The sequence below is a fragment of the Diadema antillarum genome, unplaced genomic scaffold (genome assembly GCF_040938485.1).
Source record: "Diadema antillarum isolate AM-2024a unplaced genomic scaffold, OU_Dant_1.0 seq00000017_RagTag, whole genome shotgun sequence".
NCBI classification, from domain to species: Eukaryota; Metazoa; Echinodermata; class Echinoidea; order Diadematoida; family Diadematidae; genus Diadema; species Diadema antillarum.
The window spans coordinates 100362-120984 of NW_027271137.1; the positions used below are offsets into that span (position 1 = coordinate 100362).

At 39.0% G+C, this 20623-nt stretch overlaps 1 protein-coding gene across 3 annotated transcripts in view; it reads left to right on the forward strand.

The window, feature by feature from the left end:
- Nucleotides 1-20623, forward strand: part of LOC139725154 (sarcospan-like) — a 246651-nt gene that overhangs the window by 88507 nt on the left and 137521 nt on the right. Inside the window, exons 1-2 of one of the 3 annotated variants that reach the window (XM_071636243.1) lie at nt 37-377; nt 2842-3446. In XM_071636243.1, coding sequence (XP_071492344.1) covers nt 2937-3446 — 510 coding nt within the window. In that variant the 5' untranslated portion in view covers nt 37-377; nt 2842-2936. Of the gene's footprint in view, nt 1-36; nt 378-405; nt 521-2841; nt 3447-20623 lie in introns of those variants that run through there. The other 2 variants (XM_071636244.1, XM_071636242.1) reach the window with 2 other exon arrangements.

Below are 20623 nucleotides of genomic sequence, written 5' to 3' on the forward strand. Positions count from 1 at the left end.
GGCCCTGCCATCTACTCCTCCTGCTGGACCTGTGGATTTTTCCGTCTTTTTCTCTGCGCCCGTGAAGACATTACCATTTGTGACCGCCAGAAGGATGTATTCAAAATCTTCTCTCCCGCTGTCCCGATAAACATCGGCCATCAACACTGTGAAGCGTCGGGACCTTAACGTGTGGAATTTAAAGAGGATTTAATATGCATCTTTGAAGCCGATTGTAGATGAATTGCTGGCCGGCCGGAGCAGGCAAATTACCGTCTCTGTGACATGGATTGATGGAGATGCTTCATGATGTCATTCTGCTGCGCTTCGTGTGATTTTTAGGATAACGGAGGAAAGAGACTTGAACTCAGAAACTCCTTCCATGAGAGTTAAAACAGGTGATGAATTCATTGTGGCATCATAAACCTTCAGTTGTAACGTGGGAGTGGGATGAGGATGCTTTACCAATATGGATGAGATGCTGAAATTTTGTTGTGTAGGAACAGAGTCAAATCAATAGACTTAATGCTGTCAAGCCCTTGTAAGTTTCATACATTCCATAGTAGATGAGTTGTAGATGTGAAATATTCTGTATTGCATTTGATCTCCCGCTCTATCTCACTGCTGTCTTTTTTTTTTTATTCTGATCAGTTTTGTTTGGTCTTGTTTTCCAGCATGAAATTTTCTTGAATATTCATTTTCCTGAATATTTTCTGCAAGGATGAAGCATTGCTGCCGGAGGAATGGCACATGAAAAAAATAAATCCAGAGTAAGATTAGTTGTTATCGTTGTTGTTGTTGTGTGTGCGTGCCTGTGTTTTGTTGTTGTTGTTTTTTTTTGCCGGAGGATGTGTAATATGCTGTGTGATATTAAGAGGAGAATGTGGGAGCGGAAGTGATTACAGAGAAATACTCGAACAGTGGGAGGAGAATAACATTCTCTGCTCTCTTCTGTTTTGTGTTCGTCTTTCTCTTCAAACTCCATATCTCTCCCTGCTCTCCTTTCCCTGCTCAATCATCATATTGGTGATGTATGTGATATATATATATATTTTTTTTCTTTTATTGCCTGGATGGCATTATTGGATTTCTGTACCTTCGACATTTTGCGGGAGCTTGCAGTGGGATAGATGTGGAATTGGAGCGACATATTGCCTTTGGACGACTGCAAATGTCATACCACCCCCATCATGTTACGTTAACCCTGCAACTCTCGAGGAAAAGAAGGTAGGAGATAAAAAGCCCTCCGTTACGGTCTGGCGTCCCATGCAAGGTCCCACCCATTTATGCCATCGAGGTGATCAAATGTGACCTGAGCAAACGTGGAAACTGTGTTCATTGTATCCCTCCCGATTGCTTTTCAGGTGTGTTAACTGAAAAGGACCGGCAGGGATGCAGATAGACACGTAATATTGGAATGATCATTTCGTCTGTTGAGAATGAGAAGGGCGTTAAGTGGTCGTGAACACTATGGGTTTAGTGGCAACTTAACGCCCTTATCATTCTCAGCCGACGATTTGTAGTCAATCTCAAATTGTGTTTTCTCCTAGCAAGAACTCCATGTACAGGAAAAAAGAACAAGGTTGAGCAATGAGGGCAAGATGTATGTATGTCCATTAAAGATACGATGTATATGATAGATGATGAAGTAGGGTAGTAATGCATTTTAGTCCAACAGTGCTATTTATGACAGACACCAGGCAATGCTTTGGCTGGAGTTGCATTGTTATCATAGATTGTTTCTCCTATCTTTTTTTTATTTTTTTGGTGAGGGCGGTGAAAAACAATGTTTGTTGATGATAAATTTGCGCTATTTTCTGTTGTGTGTGTGTGTTTTTTTGTGCAGGGAAGATGTGTTTTTTTTTTCTCCATGGCATTTCCTTAATGCCACTGTGCTGCAAATGAAATCACACAGTTGATAGGTTTCATTTTAGATGCCCTATCAACTGGTAGAATATAATATGGCTCTTTTTGTAGAAGCATGTAGCACTGTTTTAAGGAATAAAGAATTGGCCATCAAATATGTTAAGTAAAGACTGTAAGACTAGCAACTCGAATGCTTACTCTTTGAGTCAAGATGATTTAATTTGTATTTGCATGTAAAAGTTCATCCATACCACATCATATTAGGCCTACGCATACAGCTCAGCAAGTTAGCGCGCAGACGATGTTTTGATAGTTGATATGATGATGCCAGTATCATGTGTGCATACCGATAAGCATGCAATAACAGGTTCGTAGTCAATGGAATGCAGTGCTAGGGCAGATGCACAGTATGAGCCAGCCAGCCAAACTCATATGGATGTGGCTACTGTTAGGTGTTGATTCACGTGCGTAATTATTAACCAGTCAGGGCCCGAGGAAACGTTGCTGAAGAAGTTATGGTCTTGACGTCTCTAGATTGGCAACTCTGAATTTCATAGCATATCTTGGAGTGGACAATCTGTACAAAATCAGACAGAAATTTACTAGAATTTTCCATTTGGAGAGAGACAGTTAAACTCATGTTGCCAATTTGAGAATCAGTCATTGATAGAGCAATTAAGAGGCTTTTGCAATTCTGCGACCAGTATATATTGCATTTGATCTATAAAGGGCTCAATCAAATGAAAGGTAATGTTTTTGCTTGATCTTGTAATATGGTAATAATGAGTACTACAAACTACCCAAAAGATACAGCACCAAACCAGAAATGCAGTGTGTGGGACTGGATGTGAGTTAAACAGGATGCCGATCCTAAATCTATGTGCATCATATTGACAATAGGAGGATTACCTTTTTGCTGTGGAAATTAAAGAATTGTATATAAAGTCGAGTGATGAGGAGACTCATTCTCCTTATTTCATTTTGTCTTCCGTACAGGATTCTATGAGGAGTGAACTTAACCTATGGATTAGCCAAGGAGTGAGCGTGAGGGGTACTTTCTGCCTGCGGTGTCGAGACCATGGAGGTCCGCCATGCCGAGCTCTACCATGACTTCAAATTTTCGCGCAGGAAAACACGTGAGTGAGCGGTACACCCCGGGAAATAAAAAAGAGCGGGAGTTCCCGATGGTGAGAACCAAGATGCCGGATTGTGGGGACGAGACAAACACAACGAACAGCTCGCAGTCGACGACAACCGCGGCGCTGTCGTTGCTGCGAATGTCGCGCAGCTCCCGCAGCTCCAGCTCGCCGGAGCTGCACTGCACGACGGCGGACACGACCCCGGCCAACTCGACGCGGCCGGTGCTGACCTCGCATTCGGCCGACGAGCTGCATACGGAGGTGCACCTGCCGCGCAGCGAGCCGGTGCGCAAGACGTTTACGACGCGGCAGAAGTACAATATTCAGTGCTGCACACTCCCCGTGTGTCTCATCACGTTACAGGTGCTGCTAGGTGTGACTGTCATTGTTTTTGGAATAACCATGCTGCTCATGACACCCTCTCTTAAGACTAGGGATGCGCCTTACTGGGCTGGAATAGTGGTGAGTTTGCACACCCCCCTTCTACAACTTTTAGATACATGTACCACTCTTTTCATAGATCTGTTTTGTTTTGTTTTGTTTTGTTTTGTTTTTATCACATGATCTCTTCCTATGCTTTCAATGCGTACTCTAATATTCTGGTGTCATGTTTGTGTATTACGATTGTGCGACTGGTGACTGAGGACAAAAATTGTACAGTTTTGTGTCGTTACTTGATGCTGTTTGTGTGGTGCAAGCGAACATTGATTTTTCAAGCAGTGTATTATGACCACATTCTACATGTCGTTTCAAATTCCATACATGTTTAAAGTGGTATGAGCATTTCCCTTCAATTGGGAATGTGTCATGTGGGTCATCTCAGTATGCATACACAGTGTATCGCCTCGTCATTTAGAAGGAAAGAAAAAGAAACCCTATCCGCCATCTAGTCCTTGTGTGATGCATCGAACGCGAGAGCTCCACTCCAGCAGCCACTGACACCGCTGAAAATGAATGAGGGAGTCGTGTTTCCGCGGCTCTTTGACGCAAAAACCTGCCTGCGCTGCCTCTCCCTCCCACAATCAGCCCAGAATTATAACGCCATTATGGGCACCTCATCCATTTCGTCGCACGCGCTCATGGCTGTGCAGTAATGTCACCTCTACTGTCTTAATGGAGGGGGCCCACCTCTCAGCGAAAGGCTTTTGCCGATACGTACGAGATAGCAATCCCTTCTTTCTGTTCTGGGTTCATGACACTCTAACTTAAGCAGAATGTCAGTAGAGTAGAAAAGCCAGGATTCACCCATTAAGTCTCTTCCTTGCAAGACTGCTGCTAAAGTAGATTTCTGACTGCAAGTGGCTGTTCAACTAAAGAGGACGGTAATCTTCTCTCGCAGGTCCTGTTCTTTCTGTTGTCCGTAAGTCCTCATTTGTCGATGGCTTCCAGGCATGTGGGGTTGCAATCCTTCCACTGCTCAAGGCGTCTTTTCAAGTCACTGTGGATGAAAGGTCAAAATCATGGCACATTTCATTTGAGTTCCTTTCGTTTTGATATTGTAGCAGCTACTGAAGCTACAGGCACTGTGTTTTAAGTTTCCATAGCGGTAAAAAGAACAACAACAAAACAACAACAACAACAACAACAGAAACATGGATAGTACTTGGCAAGTGAATAAATGGATCAGGGTTGACTTGAACATCTTTCTTGACAAAATATCCATAGATTTAAAGGACTAGATCATCACAATTAATCAAAAACAAGTCACACTTGTAGATGAATTCATAATCATTCAAATATATTTGTGTTACCATGTGTAGACCTTGATAGTCTGCTGTTCTAACCAATTCTGTTATATATATTTTTTTCATGATACAAGCTAATTGACAGAAAATCTAATTAAGATTTGAGGTATGTTATCAAAAATCTGTTGATCAGGCTGTGTGGTGTCAGTGGATATCTGTCAGCAAAACTACTTATGTGATGGGGAGTAATTAACCAGCATGAAACACTTCTGTTTGTCAAAAGAGCACAAATCAAATGAAGACAAAATAAAGTGCAGACTGTGTGTGTGGTCTAGCAGTCAATTATGACACTGTATGGGTGACAGTGCCATCTTCATTTAGAAACTTTTTAAATATTGAATCATTTGCACACCTCTGCATAAACGCCACTAAGATTTCACAGGCAGTAAAAAGGGAGCTTAATTTTCCACCGATTGATGCTGACCATGTAACCAGTCTGACCATCATGAATACTTTTGCATTCCTGTGTGAATATAGGATCACATATCAATCTCCCATTTCCCTGTCTCATGCTCCAAGAAAAGATGCAAGGTAGAATTTGCCCAGCAAATACCCCTTTTGAATATTATCCTTGGTCCAGCTGTGATCATACTTTGTCAGATGTGAAATAAACGAATAGATAAACATGTTTAAAAGATATGAAGCAATAACTCTGTTCATTTTTGTTTATCTGTTGCAGATCTGTAATTGCGATATAGACGAATGCAAATGCATACATTACAATTTGTTTTCCTTTCTAGCATTTTGTGTGGCTGTTTCCATTTTTTTTTAGATTACATTTTAGATTACATGAAAACAGTTAGTAAAGAATTGTTAAAAGCTTAGATGATTGTGCAGCAAATGGATCATGCAGGAATAAAAAAAAAACACATGCTAACAAATATATACCTTCTTCTCAACAAAAATATGAAAACAGAAAGAAAAAGAGCTCTCACCATTCTCCTCATGTTGTAGGAGAGCTTGTTTACAAAACTACTTTAACTTCCCAAGAACAGCTTCATTTTCCTTTCTCCAAGGCACCTGACCTCTTCTCATACAGCCACCGAGCCTGGCAGGATCGAGGATATTACCCCTTCTGGGATGAGAAGTAATTGATTGCGAGGTCTTGTAATGATACAGATTATGGCTAATGACCTGATTGCTATCCCACAGCCATTCCTGCGGACGTACGTCAAGAAAGAGAGGGTAGGGCGGGGGACAGAAAGAGAGATACAGACAGACAAAGTGAGACAGACGGACAGAAAGAGGGAAAAAGTTGTAGATATGAGTTGTTAATTATAGGGAGGATTATTTAGGATTGGAAACGGGCAGCATGTCTTGCCGATCACAGAGTCACGCTGAGTAGACGGGAGTGTTTGCCATCCCTTGTACAAATCTCCCAGAATGGAAAACTGCAGTGAGCAATCAAATTAGGCCAATGCTTCGAAATAATTTAGCAACCAGGCGCTACTTATCTGTCTGTCATAAAGTGTGTTTCAATTTCAGTGATTGGGTGAAAAGCAAAAAAGAGGGCTTTGGAATGAAGTCACATATATGTACTGCACACATGTCACCTTTCATCCCAGTAAATTATAATGTTCAACCATCCAGCTAACATTCATTGCCACCCCCCCCCCCCCGATTTATTCATTTGCATTTTGCATGGTGATATTTGTATTTGAGATAGAAATTTGAAGTTTTTGCCTTGAGTACTGGCTCAAGCCACCTGAAATGTATGATAGATGGAGTCAAGACTACCAGTCCTTTACCATTCTTCTGCATAATGAGGTAGAAAGATATAAAAGAAGATAAAAGAAGATAACTCTTCTATTGCCAAGCCTCTTCTTGTATCCTTGAGGGCATCTTCAATTAAACCTGCGTATCTTTCCTGATGTATATTTCAAGCTCTGTCCAATCTACTCCAGGTCTTTGATTACAAGGCCCTAGCATCTAGGCATCTCACGAATGCATGTGACTTTCCTGTATTCTTCCGAGTAAACGACAAAGGACACTAATAGATAAAATGCAGTCAAATGAGGGAAAAGACAAACAGAAAGATAACAATTAACTTATATAACTAAAACAGACTTCTCCTGATGTAATGGAGAAGTAAAAAAAATAACAATAATGATTTAAAAAAAAAGATGGCCACCGATGTAATTACTGGAGATCAGACCCGACAAACCTTGGACAAACCCTCCAGGATATACAGGATGTTAATTTAGACAAAGAGGCAGGAAAAGTTGCCTCTTAATGGATCTTCCAGGAAGTGACTCCATAGAGGGCGCCAAAGTGTCGTAATGACAAGAACAACAACAACAAAAGTGTAGATATAGAAATTCATTTCTTACAACAACAAATATTTATATTCATAGGAAGAGCTTTAATGCAGAAACTGATCCATTTTTTATCAACTTGAGACTTTTGAGATTGAAGCTGCTAAGATAAAAAGAAAGTAATTCAATATAAAAGTGATAACGCTAATAATAACTTCTTGGTATGTAACAAGTGCAGTACTGTTGAAAAGATGTGATTTTCTCCATTTGATGATGACCTTCTTTAAGAAAACTTTTTGAGTGTTTTTTTACATTTATACTTTTCATACAATGTATACATATTCATGTGTATGTACATTGCACTAAGGAAAAAAAGCATTTTATGGAAGAAGAAATACCTTAAGATTGGCAGAAAGAAAAGAAAAAAAAAATCATAGGCACAATTGCTGATTCTGTCTTTGAATTTTGACTCTTAACTGTGGGTTAGCATCTGAACAGACTATGCAGATTGCAGTGCCTCCCCAAAAAATAGATACGAAGATGCTTCTGAGTTGTCTGACCACTTGACAAGAAAGGGCTGGCAGGATTGAACAAGGCTGAGCACTACGATGGAAATGAAAATGACAATTTCCATGGAATATAAATGAGACAAACAGTCAACATAATCACTTTAATGAAGTGGGTCATCGAGATGTATATAAATAATCATATACATGTATGCATAAATACCAATACCTTTATGTAAATTTATAATGAAACTTCCAAAGCATATCTCTCTCCAAACCTTGGACTGTATTGCCCATATTCTCTCACAGCGTTTGTGCCAGTGATGTCGTATTCCATGACATCTGCCATCAATATGATTTCGGCACTCCACCCTGTGAAGACTTCTCCCTAGAGACCCAGTGCATTGAAAAAAACAATCCCACTGCCTGTAGTCTTCTTTTCATGTGTCGGCCACTTCCATAATTAATGACGGAATCTGGGCGGGAATGGTGTCGGGCCGACTCAAATTGCCCGCGAAATTGTTATCGCTGAAAAACCCGACGAACTCGCGCCTTGCCTCGTCGGAATACTCATGGTACCTGATGTGTGTATTCCGTCAGGTTGGACTTTGATTATGGTTATAGGGGAGAGGTTGAGAACATGGGTAGCATGTGTTAATTTGATGTGATCATATTTTGGATGAAGAGGAGCTTACGGGTAGCAAATATTTTCATCCCATTAATAGCCTTCAAATATTGTGCTTCTCTCGTATCTTTTAAAATACAATCTAACATTGGGAATGAGCAAAGTTGCTTTTGTTGAGTTTGAGGGTCTGATACTTACAATGAACAATGAAGAAATTTTTAAATCATGTTTTCTAAATCTTATTCAAAACTTTTCAGAGTTAAGTGATGTTCAGAAATGTGTTTTGATTGATGTGAATTTAGTTTGCTTCCAGACTTACAAACTAGACTCACAAGCATTGAATATGTTTCAAACTATGTTTACAAACAAGTTGTTTTATAAGTCCAGTTTTGTAGCTGAAATAACTTATTTAAGTACAATTCTGGACATTTCAGTTGGGAAAAAAAAGGTGGGAACAAACTTTGCTTGTTTGCTTTGCGGTAATCTACCCTCTATGGAAGTCTACAAGTGAGCTATCATGTTTAACTTTTGTCTTGTACCTAGTTTGATATCTTGCCAATGGTACAGGTTAGAAATGCTGGAACATATTCTTCGGACCAAATGGCCTTGACCATTAAATAGTCTATGTAACTTTGCTCAATGTGTAGTCTCATGACTAAACTGAAGCTTTTCAATCTTCATATACTAGATTTGTTAGTCTTGTTAGCAGGCTAAGAGTGTGTAGAAATGGCAGAATTAAGGCATTGATCTAATGCAGATATGAAAATACTAACATATGGGACAGTCTCTTGCACACTGTAAGATATGTAAAAGACACCACTGGTGCACTGTCTCCTTCTTCATTAGCCACAACAAGACTTTACTTCATGATTTATATGCAAGGACAAATTTTTAAAGTGACAATGACTGAGTTTGCCCCCATTGTACAACTCAAATATTTCACTTCATGTCCAGTGAAGAAAATGTTTGAAGTATTATAGATCATCAGCTGAGAACTAGAAGGGTGCTATTGCATTCTAAGATTTGAGCACAAATGAAAATGAAAAAAATCAATTTACACATTTGTTTTTTTTATACAAGAAGCTTATTTAAACAAGAAATGGGTAGATTTATAAACACTGTTCCAAATAACAGGTAAAAGAGTGGCCTTGTGTTCTTAATTTTTGACATTTTACTAAAAGTGACGATAATCTAAAATTGACACCATAATGCAGAGGAGATTAAGCACAAAAATGTGATACCAATGATTGAATACCCCTCCCCCCCCAAAAAAAAAAAAAAATTGATAATGTCCTTCTGTTTCTTAGCCAATATTATCTGCCTGTAAATTGCAGTTAAGTATTTATTAGCGCTGGTATTTGACTGGAGCTCAGTTCATGATATGGAACATGATCGAATGCAAGTAATGAAGTGGATCTCTTGCAGAATGAAAAGAAAGAGCAAAGAGAGGGTTAACTGAGGGAGCAGAGGAACAGAAGGAATGAGAGAGAAGAAGAGGAAGAAAAGAAAAGAAAGAGAGAAGGAGAGTAACAGAAAGACATAGACAGTGACAGAAAGAAGGGAGAGCAAGTAACTGAGAGAAAAAAAGAATAGACAGGAGAAATGGAAGCTTAGAAGCTTGATTCAAGAAAATCTTGATGCCATGCTGGATTTGAGGGGTCAGTACATTCCGTGCCCAATATAGCACAGACCTTGTTATTAGAATGTGAGATGGTCACTCAAAAAAGAAACCAACAACATGAAAGTAAAAAGTTAAAAAAGGAAATACCTTAGGACAGGGATGATTGTGTAAGTGTGTGCTAATTATAGGAAACGTCCTTGAAAGGGCAAACTGTATTTATCTTGTTAAGTGCCTCTTGCTTAGAAGTGCAAAATCCTCATCGGGCTTAAGGGGGGAAAAGAGCATTAGGAGTGGAGTTGTCTGGTATGCATAATGAGTGGGAGCATGAAATTAAAGGGATGGTATAGTATTGGTTGAGGTGAGGATTCAGCTTTTAACATTTGGCAAGAAATTTAGTAACCACTCTGTGAAATGTTAAAGAGCATACTATTCTAGGGGGAACTGAAAGTTTATTTGATGAAAATCAGTTTTGAAATAACTGATATATCCGAAACAAGGTAAAACAAAAAGATCCTAATAAAAGTCATGGCCTGTTGCATTTTATTGGGATCACTTTTGTGATGTCTCAGCCATTTCAAGATGCTACACAATTTTCATCAAACAAACTGTGAATTCTTCTGATAATTTCATGTTCTTTCATTTTTCATAGAAGGTTTTTTATTATCTCACAAATGCACAGAAAAAAGTTGAAAACCTGCAGCCCAATCTAAATCTAAACTGTGCAATCCCTTTAAATGTGCTTTTAAGAGTTCAAGAGGGCAAGGACATTGAGAAAACTTGCAAGGTGTACTAAACTAGGGATTCAACTTTCTTTCAGTTTGTTTTTTGTCAGTATCCGCTATCGCAGGAAGATGTGATGTTTTTGTGCATGTGCAGATTGGTGCTTATATTTACGTGTTAATAAAATCATCACCTTATAGCTGCTAATGGCCTACAGCTTGGAAGTCTTCATTGTTAGCTGGGGGGGGGGGGGGCATGGGGTAGTGGATGTTTGGCGCAAATAAACTTGAGAACATTCTAGAATTTTCCTTAAAAACTAGGATGATATTTTCATTATTTATCCATCAATGTGATGAAGTGATCTGATAGTGTTTTTGTGTGTGTTTGACGGTGTATTCCTTGTAAGACATGATCGGTATTTGATACGGAGCAGACTTCTAGCTACTATGGAAAAGGATGTAAGCCCTTGACACACTTATCAACCATATTATGCCAACTGGCAGGACGTTCATGTGGCATACCTTTATAGAACTTTGAGACACTTTCATGTTTGGGTTAAAGATGTTGGATGCATCTTGCCTTTCATGGTCAGTGATGCCCTTTAAACAAAATGTTTCACTCTTATTACAGTGGGTGGATAGGCTTTGTCTTTGATTATGAGAGATGACCTTTTAACCTTTGACTTACTTGCAAATCATGATTAACGCAACCGGTACTCTATAATTGCTTGAGCACCTCCTGTATTTTAAAAGTTGGTCAAATGCATTGTATGCAAGAATCAAAACCCTTGCACTGTACAGGCACCTTTCTCTCTCTCTAACTTTGACACCTTAACAATGATAAGAATTTTAATGCCAGTGATTAAAACAGTTACTTATCTTTACCTTCAAAATAAGCCAGGCATGGTCTGATAAGCGACCATCTGGGTGTTAGATGGGAAGTTCCATCAGCATATCAAAGGTTAATGACAAAGGTCATGCATCAGAGCGCTTTGTACCATTTCATTCTTTCTTTGGGAGAGGCCAGCGCCCCTTTCAAGCATGATACCCTACATAATTCAATTCTTGCTTCCTGTTGAGATCACATTGGTGTGAGGGTTATCAAAGAAGTACAGTACATTAGCCATATAAAGAAAAGTGCTGATTGTCATGAACAATGTTGGACCAAAAGGTAGCAAAGTTCATTCAAACATGTAATTTGCATGCCAGCTGGATACATTAACCGTTTAAACTATTTGGGAGAAGCTGTGCTGTGCTAGTCTTTACAACTGTCATCCATGGAAAACTTAGGGCTGTGTGGATACTTGTCTTGGGTTTTTCTGACCTAGCATTGAGTAACATAGAAAACAACCACGACGACGACAACAACAACAACAGCAGCAGCAGCACCAGCAGCAACAACAACAACAACAGCAACAATAGCAACAATTCCAAAAGAACTATTTACTTCGGGGCTGCACCCCTCAGTGAATAGTTCTTTTGGAGTCACCTCTACCCATAGTTTTAACAAGAAACTCTCAAGGCAAAGTATATTTGTATACTATGATGATATTTATAAGATTACCTACATGACCTCAGCAACAATGAGAGATTTTGTGAGTAGGGTTGATACTTGTTCACCATGGTGTGATGTTGTTCTCTCAAATGTTGGCGGACCCTTCATTCTCACCTTGTCCCCATGGTAACAAGCAGAGATCAACAGAGTGTGCGTCTCTCACCTCTCCTTGTACAGACTTCATAAAGCAGGCTTATTTATTCTTGTCCAGTGAGTTAAACATTTGGTGGATCGTGCAGTCAGCAGCCTGGTTCAACCAGACTTGTTTTCAGGAAAAACAGAGGAAAGGGGAGAAAAAAAGGAATAAAAAGGGGAAAGCCAAAGACAGAGGAGGAAGAATTAGGAATAGATGTGTGCGTAATGTGTTACGAGACACTATCGAGTCGCTTGCGGCATGCCCGGTATAATACCATCGGATTAATTGGATTTTGGAAGTTTATTGTGGATGTGGTCGGGCCCATGCGGAGTGCGACATTCCATCCGTATCAGGCCTTAATCACAGAGATTGTCCCATCGAAGGAGAATATCCCGCAGTCGTCTGGTAAACCGAACGAAAGCATTATTAAGGGAGATGTCGCCCCTCCTTTTCCTATTTTTTTTTCACCTGCCCCGCTTGATGGTCTGCCTAATTTCTTGACAAGTCTGCCTCCGTGCTATAGACGTGAAGGGAATTATGGTCTGTACGATTTCCGTAAGTCCTTGTGTCGGCAGGCAGCTGCAACTCCCATTTTCTTGATGCGGTCGAGAGACGGTTTTGCCTGTGGCATTCCCATAGTAAGCTGCTGATTAAGACTGATTACGGAAATTAGTCTGCGCAAATTTCTCTGTCGTAAGTCTCTCGTGCTAATGCCATGGAACAGAAATATGTCAACACCCACTGACTACACGTTCAGTATGTCGAGACCACCCGGAATTCGTAGAATTCCCCGGGGGAATCGATTGGCGTACTCTGCAGGTTAAATTGTAGCATTTTACTTTGACAAATGTTCGCACGCAATCGATGATGAGGAACTCGGGACTGTCTGAGTGTATGGTGCAGTCTGTTCTAATAGCCTATAAATCTTCTTCCAATAGCAACCAATATGTATCTGAAGTTTGAGTTGTCGTCAGAAAGGATTGGGCAATGTTTGGGCCCAAATTTTCCAAACGAAACCTTTGTCCAAGTGCCAGAAATGAAAGCATTCTACAAATATCACTCTGGTTTTCTCTGAATGGTCAGTGATCTGACTGTAAAGAGCAAGACAAACATCTTCCTCAATATGTACCTCATACGCTAGGCACTGTCAGTGGACTGGTGGTGTCATATCTTCGTGACATGAGAGTTTTTATTAATTCACTTCCTTACTGCAGGAAGGACTTTATTGCTGCACTTTCAGTAAATAAGCCTTATACAGTCATTAAAATTTCACACCATTTTTTACAACACAAAGTTCATTAACGGCAGAAGGAGATAAATGTAGGAAGGCACAGAAATGACACAACTATATCTTGAAACAGAATATATAAAGAGACTCAAGTTGAATGTGCGTTCTAAGGGAGCATAAATATTGGTTATAGAAAGTGCAGATGGCTGCGACATAAGTCACAGGTTGACGGAATGGATGGCCACATGAGAGTTGGTTGCATCTTAGTGCTACTATCCCCTTGAGAAGAACACATGGTGTAATGGCTCTCGAAATATAATGTCAATTTGGCCTTTATAAAACGTCCATTGAATTTTGTTGATTAAAGAATGAGTCTTATGGGTATTTCTCTCGCAAGTGATGCATTAACAACTTTCTTTCTCTCTCTCTCCTTTTCTTTGGCATGGATTTCCAGATTTATATGCAAGTATAGATTTTATGAGAAAGGATAGAGGTAGGGACTCGGTAATCCACGCAGAGTAAATGATGCAAATACACACACACACACACATACACACACACACACAAACAAACAGAAATATGATAGTTTCATGAATAAACTTAACTATGACTGCACATGTTTATTTGCGTGGCAGAACATTTGAGTTGAAACTTTCAATATCAAACACTGTGGAAGACCAGGGCCCCATTTCATAAAAAGTTGATATGATAGCAACGTAGTTGGAATGGCAATTGTCATGGTAATGACAAGAATCCGGCTTCCTGATTGGCTGTTGCCATTGGAGGTTGCCATTCCAGCAAGAGTTGCCATCCTATTCTTATATGAAATGGGACCCTGGTGTACCCATTTTTTTTCCGAACATAACAAATTGCACAGGGCAGTCCGAGTGTTAGAAGAATTAAGCAGCCAAAGAGGGTTTTTTTTTCTTTGTATGCCTCTGCAACAAAATGTCACCAGAGGCATTTTTGCTCATAATTCCATGAAACAGGATACCCAATGAAATGGCATTTATTTTGTCATTTTTTTTAGATGGTTTTGCTTTCAGAAGAAGGAATGCAAATCTTTAGCGATATGACATGCCCGTTATCTGAACCATAACAGCATTAGGTTTTCTCAGAAAAGGTTTTCTTTTTTTTTAAACGTTTAAGCAGCAGCACAGATGTGACACAAACAGTAGACACACAAACAAACCAATCAGTCGAAGACAGATGCTAGATGCTTTTGATTCTTCTACTTGATCGAGGGATGGTGGATGTTGGGAGGGAGAAAGGAAGACAAAGAGAGTAGAGAGAGGATAGAGAGGGAAACAGTTAAAGTTAAAGAAAGATGTCAAGATCATGCATACGAATAAAGCAGAAAAATTCAGCTCAAAGAGTATTATTTGCATCCTGTAGGAGGAGCTAACATATTCTCAGCATTCAATTAAACATTTATAATTTCTCTATCTCTCTCTCTCTCATTCTTTTTTTTTCTCTCTCTCTTCCTTCTCTTCTCTTTCTATTTCTCTCTCACATCTGTAGGAGACTCATATCTGTAATTGGAAGATTCTTTATTAGATTTGTGTTTACCACAGGTGTAGAATTGGCAAGATGATCTTACGTCAATAATTATTTGGATGGAATCCAGTTTCAGCATCAGTTTTGTGGATTCTTTACAACTACACCCAAAACAACACCTTCATTATTGATTTGACTTATTTTGATTGAATTTGTATACTTGCTTCCTGTGGAAAAAAAAATATGAAGGAGTCAAATAACAAGTCAAGCTAAAATTTCTATACAGGTCAGTTACCTTAGGTCTGTATCATTTTAGAAAGTTTTTATTTTTCGTTCATTCATGTGTAGAAGCACAACTTTGAGCGCAAAAACCCCATCGGGATCTGTATGAGAAAAACATTATGAATGTTCTAAAAAGGCAAGGCAGATTAAAAGCTTTTAAGTATTCCGTTCTTGGCATTGTTAAGGAACACAAAAACCCTGTACTGGTATCTCTATGCGTCAGATTTGCATAGATGGTCATAAAAAAAAGGATTTCAGATCCTTGAATTATGTCTGTATTAAATAGGCTGCAGAAAACGATCAAAACAGTACATAGCAGATTTTCTTTTGTTGATAATCTTTTTTTTTTTTTCCATGGCAGATCTACAGCATTATTTTGATTATCTCCCAAGGGTGATATCAATGTCATCTGTTAATTTTATACTCTCTTGTTTGGCCTGTCTAGTTGGTGTTGTTTTCTTCATAGACATGTGTGGGTGATGTTATGGTATGTGTGTGTGTGTGTGTGTGTGTGTGTGTGTGTGTGCGTCTTTGTTGGTGAGTGGATGGGCAGATGTTTATTCTAGCTCTTCCTTTTTTAGCACATATTTCCCCTGGTTTTATCCCATCTCCTGTTCTTCCATAGTCTCTCCACCTGTTTTTCTGCTGTCATGATCAAACGCAAATGAAGTCATTCTGATTCGGATGCTGTCTTTTGTAGCATCTGCACATTTCTTTAATGTGGCAGCGCCTTGATTAGTGTCTCTCATATGGCACTACATCAAGTGGAGTAGGCACAGCTTGTGAATGTGAAGTTGTAATCTCAAATTATCTTCTACTCAGCAGGTTGTTATCCTGCCTCACAGATGTCTAGTTCTTCCACTCCCCCCGTCCCCCTCCCACCCACTGATTTTTCAGCAAATCTCAGTCTTTGCGTGAATCACCTTCCTCTTGATATCATAATTTCCATTTCTGCATCCTGTACAAGTTTTTTCACAGTATCAAATGTTTTATTTATATATTTATTCTATTTTATTTCCACAGGGTAGCCCTTTCAGTTAGAAAAAAACTGATTTACAAAGGGGCCCTGCATGAAAACAATGCAAAAGTACAGTAAATCCAAACACACGCACACATGGCATACAAACTCAATACAGAATCAAAACAACAAAATTGTATATGAAAAATAATGAATTACAGGCAAAACATATTCACAAAAAGGCTAAGAAAACATTTTCCACCATTTGCAATGTACATAATATATCAAAAGGGCCTATAGCTGTATTATCAGGAGCAGATCCAGGAATTCCTTAATGGGGAGGCGCCTTTACAATATTAAAGGGGGGGGGGTGATGTTTGTGTTTGAAATGCATATTAAGCCATCTGTCAGATTAAGGGAAGTGCAATTGCAAAAAACAAACAAACAAACAAACAAACAAACAAACAAACAAACCAAAAACAGAACAATGCAAAACAAAGAAACACAGAAACAAAAACAAAGAGAAAGTCTTAAAATCAATGTTTGCAACAAACCTAAAGCACAAAATTATGTGACCCCTCTATCTCCTCTAAAGCTGAGGTTGACCGATTCCAGCACAACACGATAGTCTCATGGGCAATGATGTAACACCACTTTGGGGATGTTACAGTTTAATTCCGGAGTCAATCTCAAGTAGGAATGCAAAGGTCAAAAATAGAAAAGGACAAAAAAAAGAAAAAACTTGTTACTTCTCAAGTGCAAAAGCCTGTGGGTTTGTCTGAGCTATAAGCTGACACCTGTTGTTTGCATACCAAATCCACGATTCAGAGGATATTTCACGGAACTTCCGAGGGCAAGCAAAAACAGAGCTTCAAGTGGTGCGTACAATCTGTAGCTTACATAACCACCACCCCCCATTCCCATGAGAGAGATCTTCTTTACATGCTTACAGTCAGACGACATTTCGTTATACGTTGTTTCAAATCACCTTGCATTTCAAATGCAAGCATTGTTCGACCATGCCGGTATGTGCGCTGAAACAATCAATGTTACGAGCATTATTTGACTATGTAACATGTGTTCATACAATAATATTCTTGTCACATCTGGATACTCTCTCTCTCCTTCCATAATGTATAAGTAGGTGGTTCTTACAATACAATGCGTGTTGAGTTGACCCGACCTCTTTATTTTCATGACGGGCAGGGGCATGCAGGTGTTGTTGTTGAGAGAGCGCAAAGATTTTTTTTTTTCCCAGAGCCCCAACCGGGCGTTAGAGTGAGATCGGCGTACATGTATATAAATGAGCTTCAGTTGCGATTTGATAACCACAAGTGTAACCCAGCATAATGAATGTTTTCTTATGTGATTGTTGTGTGTGAGACCAGCATGTCTTTCCAATCAAGCCATGGCAGAAATTCTGATACAGAAGTGATCATCTTTTCCTCATCAAATTGGCAAAATTGAAGTTCACTGCATTTATATCTATTGCCAATTGTGAGTTTTCAACCATTGTTAACTGATGTCACCCACTATTCTTCTTCACTCTGTTATGCTTCTTTTTTTTTTCAAATTACACATCATAATTTAGTCTAATTCTCATATATGAGATAGCATGATATAGCATTGGACCAAATCAGATAAACTTGCTATTTTGCTGTCTGTTACGCTTTCTTCTTCTTCTTCTTCTTCTTCTTCTTCTTCTTCTTCTTCTTCTTCTTCTTCTTCTTCCTCTTCTTCTTTTTTTGCTTACATGTGACAATGTCTAGTCTTAATCTGATACAAACAGATATGTTGACATGACATTGATTCAAATTCAATACACAAGTGTAAAATAGACAGATTTTGCTCATTGTGCAAACATTGCTTAAAAGCTGTGAGGTAAATTTCCCAATTCTTCCATTACCTAATGCAGCAGTCACATCTGAATCTACTTTTAAAAAAATATGAAAAAAAAGTGTGGAGTATTCATCATAAATATGTGAATTCTTTAAATGATAGTTTAGCATCAGAGGTTACTTGGAGGTTAGTGACCTCCTATCTAACCCCCCCCCCACAAGACTGAAAGAGACAGAAACACAGAGAGAGAGAGAGAGAGGGAGCGAGATAACTGTGGTCAAATAGCGGTCACTTAGGAGGTCATTACCTGTCTGGATGGCAGACGGTCAGCAGCGACACGCAGATGACCTTGGCTTTCTGAGTTGATTGGCTCGGTCCCATCTCCTGTCTGGATGCATCAGTCTGGTTCCTATTTTACGATTACTCTCAGACCGTGGCCATATATGCCTGAACACATATCCAGCACTCATATGTGTTTCACCACCATCTAATGCTAGCTGTTGTGGCATTGGTGTTGTTTGTTTTTATCTTTCTTTATTGTGCATTATTGTACTTTTTTTTTGGCCCATATACCATCAAGATTTATACAATTCAAATTGTACCTCCACATCAACTTCCCCCTGCATTTCTTTTTGATCCATTATAAAACCTATAATATGAGTATGAATTACAGTTGGATTATAGCAGGTAAGATTTGCAATACAAAAATATGTGTGCACATTGTGTAGGCTTAGTGAGAATAAAAAGCGGTGATTCCCATTTGTTCTCTTCACAATAGAATTTCCTCCTCATCGACAAATTCATAAAATGCGTATGATTTTGTATGCATGGAAATATGAAACAAACATATTGCAGTTTAATGTGATTACCTGCTCGTGACAAACTCATCAAATGATCCCAAGAGCCTATGAGATAGGTAGAGAGTTTTTTTTTTGTGTGTGTGTATGTGTGTGTGTGTGTGTGTGTGTGTTTTACCATGTGGTACTTAGACTATTTGAAATGAAAGAGGATGAATGGGAAATCGAAAAGGGGGATATTCTTTTGCTGAAAAAAAAATAGTTTCTGGCAGAATAAATATGAGTGAAGGGTATACATTGAAGGAAAGAGCAAGAATGAACCAGCAAACAATTAAAAATAAGAATTGTGTCAAGGGGACTGTGATATGCCTCTACAAACTTTTGATGAAGTTTTTGGTGTGAAATGGGTACATGAAGCTGTCTACAGTTGCTGCAGAGTTTGATCAGGCTGTAGACGTGTTTGTCTGTTGTGTTGGTAGTGCATTCATATTGTGTTTGCCCCGATATAATCGTGTTTGCAATCAGTATACAAGGGATCCCCTTCCCTTTGTATGACAAGCGGTTCACAAAACTGTCCAGGATGGGTTTCGATATGTCATCATGCCTTTGGTCATCCCAATATCTGTACACCCCAGTTTAATATGTGCGCTGTATTTAAAAAAATTTTTTTTTGCTTTAACACTGACTGTGTTGCTCGGAATGTTATGTGCAAGCCAATTCTTATTTGGAGAGTTCTGTATGTTGTGCGTCCATGTTGTGTGTACGTGCAACCAATCTGTTGTGTTTCGCACAGACGTTCTTCTAGAGTAATAAAGATATTGCTGAAACATATGTGCAGGTTTTGACTAATGTGCAAAAACTGAAGAGCGTGCCCATCACATGATTTCACCATGGATAATGATATGCACAGTGAAGTTTCAGCAGAGCATATTTATCTTCTTGTACATGCAGATTTGGTTTGTTTTGCAAAGGTACTCAATATATGTTTTTTCCTTCACTCATGAGGCCCCATACTGCTGCTTACAATATATTACCGTGTTTTACAAGCCCAGCATGTGTGGCTTGTAGGATATGCTTTTTAGGTAATGGTAGACACTATATCACATCTCCACTTAATATGGAGATACCCTACAGTGCTGCTTATATGGCGCTGCTTTACAACCCATATTGCTGGCATATATTCCAAGATCATTAAATTATGCATGATCTCTACGAAGCTGGAGGCATAATTCCCGTCGTAGTTTTGCGTGACCGGTACTTCCTTCTTACTTGCCTTTTCTTCCTCCGCCGCTCCGATGTCATCTTCATCTCAGACTTCTCCTTTTAATTACTTACTTCTTTGTCATCCTCCTCCTGATAGTTTTCTGAAGTACCATTTCTTTTTCTTTTCAATTTTCCTCAAGTTTTATTTCATTCTCCTGTTTTTGTTTATTTTTTTTTTCTGTCTGTGCTATCGGCTGTCTTCGTCCATTTATTTTATGGTGGACCAGGTTAAAGTGTCAATGCAGTAACTCTTTTCCATGAACACACTTTTATTTCACATTTATCTCTTTTATTTGTCTGTCTTTTTTTCCTCTGTCTCATTATGTGTACTGATATCTACATATTGTATTGTTGTGTACTGTGTGGTATAAAGTCATTTGAAAAAGAGAGAAATATATAGAGAGACAGATAGACAGACAGACAGGCGTACATGTAATATCTTTCTATGGCTGATGTCCTTTTGCTCTAGCTTAATACTTCATGAATTCATTTCTATCAGGTTAGATTGTTTATCTTTCTTTCTTTTTTAATCAGTGCTTTTGCTCCATGCTTGTTTTACCTTTCTTTTTTCTCTGTAATCCTTTTTTTTTTTTGAAGCAATCCCTGTCTGGAT